The sequence below is a fragment of the Cariama cristata genome, unplaced genomic scaffold, assembly GCF_000690535.1.
Source record: "Cariama cristata isolate BGI_N322 unplaced genomic scaffold, ASM69053v1 scaffold25465, whole genome shotgun sequence".
Taxonomy (NCBI): domain Eukaryota; kingdom Metazoa; phylum Chordata; class Aves; order Cariamiformes; family Cariamidae; genus Cariama; species Cariama cristata.
In genome coordinates, this window is record NW_009617387.1 from 14233 (window position 1) to 22497 (window position 8265).

Genomic DNA, 8265 nt, shown 5'->3' on the forward strand with positions numbered 1-8265 from the left:
CACACTCCCACTTAACCCATGGCAGCAAATGAAGTTTAAATTCCTTTGACTATCAGCTTGCTGCAACGTGGACTCTTGTAATGAAACCAGCAGCAGTATTTGCTCACAGATCTACCTATAGCTCACAGTGCTATCCCAAATGCAGGCAACTTAGTCAAGCTGTTTGGATATCTTCTAAACGAAATGCTTTGTTTGCATTGCAGGTGTGCCGATGTTATCTGTACAACCCAAAGGGAAGCAGAAGGGCTGTGCTGGCTGCAACCGGAAGATCAAGGACCGGTACCTGCTGAAGGCTCTGGATAAGTATTGGCATGAAGACTGTCTAAAGTGTGCCTGCTGTGACTGTCGTCTTGGAGAGGTTGGATCCACTCTTTACACAAAAGCAAATCTCATTCTTTGCCGCAGAGATTACCTGAGGTAAATAGAGGAACATACTGTGGGCTCTTCCCAGAGCCTCTCAGTGTGCTGCCAGCTGTTTTGTCTTTCTAAACCTCTGCTATGAAAACATGTACTTGTGCATGGTCAGCCCTGCCCAGAAGAGGTTGGAGGTTCTTCCTCTAAGCATGGCTTTTTATTTGCACTTAAAGTATTTTATAGTCAGGGAGGTGGAATCCTATTTTTTAGGTCAAGGTAGAAGGAGGAGGGCATGACTTAACTTGTCATTATTATGAACCAAGAAGAACAAGCAGTGCTTGCTGAGAAAATTAGAAAATGACTGTTAATTTTTCTTGCATATCTGTGATGTTATACTCCTGCATATTGACTGAGACCTGACCAAACCCTTACCTTTTCTTCTTCGGTGATAGCTTTTAGATAGACTGCTAGTGCCTATATTGAGTAAGGTTCCTCCCAAAGGGCTCTTGTCTCTTCCCTAAGTAAACAGAGCAAAACACTCCAAAATTACAGATCAACTTCAAAAATTTTTTCTTCATGAGGAAGCCTGCAGAGACCATCCCTAACTCTGAGTTAGAACTACCCTGTCAGTGTGTGTCTGCAATACGTAACAACACATGGGATTTTTTGCCTGGTGTGTATGGCAGTTTTGTACAAAATACTTTTATATAAACAGAAATTAGTTTTAATAAGACAGCAGGCCTAATGCAAACATTCTTATGAGGGTCACACTGCAAAACACTCCGAGTTTTGCTTTGTTTTTCCTTTGGAAGAATGTACTTGATCTCCAGCTAATGTGTGTGGGGTTTTTTGTGTTGTGGTTTGTTTGTTTGGTTGGTTTTTTTCCCTAAAGCACTGGTAGCATTTCTTGTGCAACCTCAACCAGCAAACACATCTGAAGCAAAACAAAACCAACACACTTTTTTAAGATAGGGAGGTAAAATGCCGTCTAACCTTGTGGTGTCCAGAGGCTGGCTAGATTAGTCTCAATGATCAGATGCTTGATGTGTTTCAATGTAAAACATATTCCTGAAAATCTTTAATAAATATTTTCTTAATAAACTTGAACAAACAAGTTTCTCCTCCTAAAGGTGAGAGCACTGAGCCAAACAGAAGAAATAAGTCTATTAGCTGCCATATGGGAGCTGCCACCTTGCCTTTCAGCCAGGCAGCGTACAAGACCATCCTGCCTACATAAGGAATTTTTGTTCCTACTTGAGCTGAAACTCTCCAGGGCGCACACAAAATATCTCACCTGAAATTCTGCCATACAGGCAGTAGTCGCAGGACCACACCGAGTTAGGTGGGATGTGTCCCCAAAACGTAAGTGAGGAGGAGCTTGGGTACAGGTGGAACACATCTGAAGGGGGAAAGACAGGATAAGCAGCCTTTGGAAAGGTGGAAAGGGTGCGATGAGGAAAGAGTTAACTGTCTTCACTATCATGAAATGATTTTTGTACCTTGCTTAAGTCTGAGTATTTACTAATCCACAACTCACTTGCTCTGGGAGTATCCTTAACCCTATCTGTGCTAAGCTGAAAAAACTGAGCTCCAGGAGGTTCTTTCACACACAGATTTCCAACCCCAAATTAGCATTTTGGTTTTTCACTGACCCTCCTTCCGTTCAGCTGTACTCTTTGTGTGCTGTGGACATAATTCTGATGTGTCTGTGAAGAATGTAACAGCCTTTGGTCTTCACTTGTTGAGGATTGCATAATTTCTTTTCATCATAGTATCACAATTGGGTCATGCTAGGTACTAATCACAAAGACCACCAAAACCTCTCAGGAGAGCTTCTTCCAGGAATAGTCTTCCTTCCAGAAAGCATAAGCTTGCATTAGTTTCTGGAGTGTTTCTTTATCTTGCTTATCTTTTCTTTATCTTGTTTGCACCCAGCTTGCCAAGCGATCCAGGTCTCTCCATCAGTCATCCTGCTTTTCATTATTTATCTCTTCTCTAGCCTTTGACATTTGTGCAGTTGATAAACAGTGTTGTGTGTGTTTGGTTGTTTTTTTTAACCTGACCTGATAGATAGATATTCAGCATTATTCTGCATGTTACAGAACCCTACTAGAAATACTCAGCTGGACAATGATTCCCATTTACATTTGCTTTTTGAGACCTATGAGCTACTCCATGTTTTGTCCATTTAACGAGCACCGTATTGATTTTGGTTTGTTCTAGTTTCATAACAAAAATAATGTGCGGCATCAAATCAGACACGTTAAAGTGCCAAAGGAGAGCAATATTGGTGCTCTTAAACTTAGAAGAACATTTTTATCACTGCAGTTGTAGAGCATTTCATTCTTTCCTTGGTTTATCCTGAGGATGCTGCTTTGGGGTGGAAAAGCTTAATCTGTCATCTTCTCGCTGGCCCCCAGATGGCACAACGTTCTAGGGCACACCAGAAGCCTGTGCTAGAGATGGGAAAGAAGCCAGGAGTTGCAGACCCTGGGAAACAGCCCACATCCCATCTGTGAGAAGAGAGGGCAGTTCATGACATGAAACATGGAAGGCAACAGTTGGGGCTTGTGTTTGACCATGCCCATGCAGCTTCTGTCACAGCAGCAGGGAAGCATGGTCTCTGGAACAAACTTGTCCTGTGCCCAAAAAGGCTCTTGTAGCCCCTATGCTCCATTTGTTGAGTTAGAATAATCTGCAGCCCACCAAGGCAGGAGTCTGTTGCTATTTGTGCAGCATGGTTAAATTGTGGAGGGAAGGCTTATGTGGCCTTTCTTTCAAATAATTTTCCCCATCTGAATTTAGGCTGTTATAGCAGCTTTGACCACTAGAAATATTTCTTACTTGAATTTTTGTTGGGAAGAACAATATAATTGTCATATCCCAGGAAATTAGACCAAGACTCAGGTAGGAAGGACTAACATGAATTCTGTAACACGTTTGTTAACTAGCATTCAGCTGTTTAGCCAGCTTTACAGCTATGATGTTTTGTGTTCTTGCTAATAAATAAATTTAAGTTTATACTGTTTTTTTTTTTTTGGGGGGGGGTGGGTTCTGCTGAACTCCTGGGTTCTGTTCTGATGCTAAGGAACCCTTTCAGGGTCCTAGGATAAGAATAAGGGCATTGCTCTGCAGTCCCATATTTTGTGGAAGTATAAAGCAGTTTTTTTACTTTAAAACATCTTCTGTTACCTTCTACACATAATATTTCTTTCTCTCTCAGTTTTAACTATTAGCTCTATTAATAGAAGGAACTAAAGTTGCCATCACCATCTTCTCTACTGTCAGTTCACTCCTGGTAACTTGAATTTTTCTTCTTGGAGAATTACCCATTCCCATCATTATATAATTCCTTCACTTCAATAGTTTCAGAGCCTCTATCCACATCTTTTTTTTTCCCTCATTAAACAACACATGGTGTTTGTTCTACTAGTCAAATTTTAGCAGAATTTGTTCCTAAAAATAAGTGTTCATACTTCACACTGCTTGCACCGTAAAGGGAGTACTTCATCTGGAGGGACAGTCAAAGGAATTTATTGCTGGCCATTTCCTCTATAAACCTTTGAATAAGAACAGGATGAATATTGCACTGATATTTAGTAGGTCAACCATCATGTGAAAAATTAAAAGCTAGACTGATTCTGTACCCATAAATGTAACTATTTGCATCTTCTGTATCTGAAGTCCAAAAGGAATATTGTTGTGTAATGACCAGGAGAAAAAAAATGGTGTTTCATAATCTCTTTATAGACCCATGTTTCTTTGAATTTGCCTGTGAGCTGATTGTGTCGTTTAGGAATGCGTGCTTCGTTACCTGGTGAGAAGTGCTTTCCTTTCCCCTTGCTCAGTCTCCATCCACAAGGCTGCAGCAGGCCTGTTCCTGCCCGTGCTGCAAGGATCCAGCCAGTACCGCCCAGCACCAGGCTCCCGCTTGCCCCATCGCTGTGGAGGCAGCCATGTATAGGTGCTTGCCTACAGACAGAAGGGGCTCCTGCAATAGTTTGGGCAGCTTAGAAGTTCAACCAAAGTGGTTGTTAATTTGCAGGTCTGGGACCCTGCTTGTGCCACCCCTCTTGTGGGCATGGTGTTGTTGGTCCGCGGCCACTGCAGGGACTGGGAACAGGGATGGGCTTTGGGAATTCTGTCATTGGCGTGGGGCAGAGCACTGGGAGAAGAGCACAGCTGGCTCCTGCCCCGCTGTGTCAGCCTTGCTTTGGAGCCGTCGTTGTCCGAGGTGTTGGCAGCGCGGTGGGCTGCCAGCCGCGTGCCCTTGTCCTCAGGGGGTTTTTAGAAGAAATCTTTCAAGTGCATTTCAGGAGCTGCTAGCAGACCATAGCCTGATCATTTGTTTCAAAAGATAAACTGTCGTCATTGCTTGTGAAAGAACATTTGTTAACCTTCACATTTCATAAAACACTTTCTTGCTCATTTTTTAATCATGAAAGATGAAATTGGATCTCGAGTTGTTATCCTTGCAGTATCACCTCAGTCTCCAGCTGTGTCTAGATGTATCTTTCGATACATTTTGTCTGAGCAAATAGATTTACCATTTGTTTCATAATCACAGTTCCAGCATTCCTACCTCTAATTATTTTTGATAAGCAAATGCTATTGAAGAAACTGCTTCTGGGACAGAGAAGCTTAGCATGCAGCTCGGATGGCTCCTCGCAGCCCTCACGCAGCAACGTGTGTTTGTTCCTAGGTGTAATTAAACATTCACCAAGCCCCAGTTCACAGGGACGGTTTGGGTGTTGCATCAGGATTTCCCGGGGAGGAACTGACAACTTAAATTTCTCTGTGAAGTGCTGATGAAGAATGTGATTTTTCCTTTTTACTCAGCACGGTGCCCTCACACGAGCAAAGACGAGTCAGGCTTGCTTTGACAGGAGCAGAACTGTCACTTCTGCATGTTTGATATGCTGGTGTTGGGAAAGTTTTTCATCATTTAAACTGATTAAGGCCTTAATTAGACTCCAAACAAAGCTCAAAACTTGCATTAAAAAATGATGGCAAATCAGTAAGAGAGGAGGGCTTTCCAGGAAGCCCTGATGCTGTTCTCAGTGGATTTAATGGAAATTCTTTTCACCTCACTTCCCACGTGTTTTGATCAGTGCTGTAACCGCAGCACGGCATCGGTGCTGCGACCTGAGCGTGGGGTGGGTGCCTCTGGCAGGTGGAGCAGCCCTGCGCACCCCGTCTGGGGGATGGAGACGTCCCGGCAGGACTGCCGTCCCCTGGCACTGCCACCCCGCAGCACTCTCTCATGGAGGCTTGAATTCCACCCTGGGCAGCTCCTAGTCCAGACGAGTCAGCTGCCTGGTACTGGGGTTTCCAGTTGTTGGATGCTGGTTTTTGCCCTACTCTGAATGCTCCAGTGGGTTCATTGTGTTAGTGAAGCGCTTTGGGAGCCCTTTAGATGAAGTCTTCTCTATCTGGCAAACATGCAGGGTTTAGTTTTGTTGTGGGATATGAAAAGTGATCTTGCACAAACACGGTTGCCCGACTGTCTGGCACAGGAGGGTGCAGGCAAACACCCTCCTTCTGGTGGTCTCCCTCAAGTCGGTAACGAAGACCCTAAGCCAAACCATTAAACCACAGTTGCACGTGTAAGCATAAGTGTTCAGGATCTGAGAAGTGCATGCCACAACGAGCAGAATTTAAGTTAATCTACCAGAGACCTCACTAATACTCTGAATGTAGCTTCAGCCTGTAGAAGCAGCAAGGAGTCTTGGGGATTTTTTTTTTCCACCAGAGGAGCATAGTATGCATGCGTGCACTGAGAGCATGCCCTGCCTGCTTTTCAAGGGACATGTTTAGCGTGGGGAGGAGAGGTACAAATGCAGTGTGGCTGAACAAATGGTATCTTCTCAGAGCCTAAAATTGTTGCTAAATTGAGGTGCTGTTCTTGTATCGCAACAGGGAGTGTCTTGCATGCTATGTAGGATACTCTCACTTCTACACTTGGTATCCATACAGATTAAGGAGGATTAATTAGGCTCAAAATACAGTGCATCTTGGCAACATTGCTGTGCTTTGTGATGTTAAAGCACAGATTTTTTTTTTTTTTCCCTCCATAGTAGCTGGTTCAGGAGTTTCTCACAGCTCATGCCTTTCAGGATAAACAAGCAATGCTTGGTTTGTTCATTTGCTTTTTCCCTCCAATTTTTTTTTCCTTTTCTTTCTCCACAACCTCCTGGAGAGGAGGAAAGCTTATGGGGAGTAATTCTGCCCGCCTGTGGTATACTCGCATGCCTCTAGCATTTTCAACCTCGCAGTTTTCTGACAGCTGTTTTTGAAGTCCCCTAAGAGGATGTTGTTGCACATGTGTTCCACAGTGCCAGAGACAGCCAAGATGGGCTTTAAGGTCAGCGGCTTCAGTTATACTGTAAGAAAGGCTGGGGCAGGGGAGGGGGACTTGGACTTCTCCTACCTGCTAAGAGTCCCAGCCCCATTGTAAATATCTACTGAAAATATGGAGAGAGAGATCAAAGGAGTAAAAATAAGTGAATGTTCAGATGCGTTCTTCAAGTGAAAGCAGATGCCCTTGAGCAACCTTGAAGTTTATGCCCAGTAATCTCTGAATTAGTGCGGTCACTCGACCAGAGGGCTTTTTTTTTACCGCACTGGCTCAACTCCTCCCGCTCTGCTATCCATGAATGCCAAACCCTTTGGCATGCAAGATGTACATTCTTTGGGATTGAAGTTGAAGGCTTCATGAGAGGACAGCTTGACCAGCTTCATTAGTATCAAAATGCATTTCCTTTCCTTCAGCTGACATGACTTCCCACTGCAGCACTGACAACGATATCCTGGTAGGAGGGTGCACCAGCTAATATGTATTTACCATGCTGAAACACCTATTGCTAAGGCTTTCTCTGAATATTACACAAAGGCTGATTACAGGGAAGTTGGGAACCTCGAGTCTGAAGTTGCTTTTAAGCTTATTCTTTTTATCTTTTTAAGTGATGTTCAGGCTTTCCCTGCAATTATTGGCATATTCAGTACGTTGGTCAAATCAGACTTGTAGCTCAGCATATTTCTAATATCCACACATGGGAAAAATACTGATTGCAAGCTGTTAAGAGCTGTCCTCACTGGGAGACTAGTTGTTGTTTTGTTTCAAATGGTAGGGGCAAAACCTTGTCTTTTCGTGATGACAGCTTTCAGGTACATAAAACAAGTCTTGTCCTACAGCAAGTCCTGATGGAGCTAGGAAATAAATGCTGGCAGGCATATAGGGAAGGTGCGTGGAAAAACTTACTTCACCTACTAGCTGGAGAGAATATGAGCATGGGGTTTGGTAGCTCTTCAGAAACTTGTATATCCAGATAATCTGGATATACAAATATATAGAGAAAAAGGTAGCTGTACACAATATCTACAAATGTGAATATTTATCTATAGGTAAGTGTTTAGTCCTCTTTCAACTCATAATTCTTTCAGTGTTGACAAAGCCTCTTGTTTTAGGGAATTACCAGTCTCAACTCAGCTGTTTAATTTTGAACTTGTCTTGTTCTTATGTTGTTTAAAAAAAAAAAATCTGATTGACACTCCCAACCTGTCCTTTCTGTACCACTGCTTATTTATATGTGCCTGTCTGGTTCCTCTTTTTTTTTGTCTCCTGTGAAGTCAACAGCTCCAAAATTTTCACTCTTTCTGTGGAGGGAAGGTTTTCTCCCTCTTTCTTGATTGCAAGCTGCTAGCTAGTCAGACCCCAGGCTAGAGACAGGAGAAGAAATGGGGACTCTCACCTTGTAGGCAGTGACTAAAACAGTTTGTTGTTTCTAGTGGTGACAGAAATGGGCAATCAGGTTATCAGTTTAGCCACCCTGCACACTTTGGTCAGCAAAGGAAAAATCTGTTAAAAGGTGCTAAACTTAATGTGTTCATATGAGAATTTTCTTACCAATT

The 8265-nt window shown here is 43.1% G+C and overlaps 1 protein-coding gene across 1 annotated transcript in view; it reads left to right on the forward strand.

Moving 5' to 3' along the window:
- Positions 1 to 205: 205 nt before the first annotated feature.
- Positions 206 to 8265, forward strand: part of LMO1 (LIM domain only 1 (rhombotin 1)) — a 17148-nt gene continuing 9088 nt past the window's right edge. Inside the window, exon 1 of the mRNA XM_009700519.1 lies at positions 206 to 417. Coding sequence (XP_009698821.1) covers positions 212 to 417 — 206 coding nt within the window. The 5' untranslated portion in view covers positions 206 to 211. The remainder of the gene's footprint in view (positions 418 to 8265) is intronic.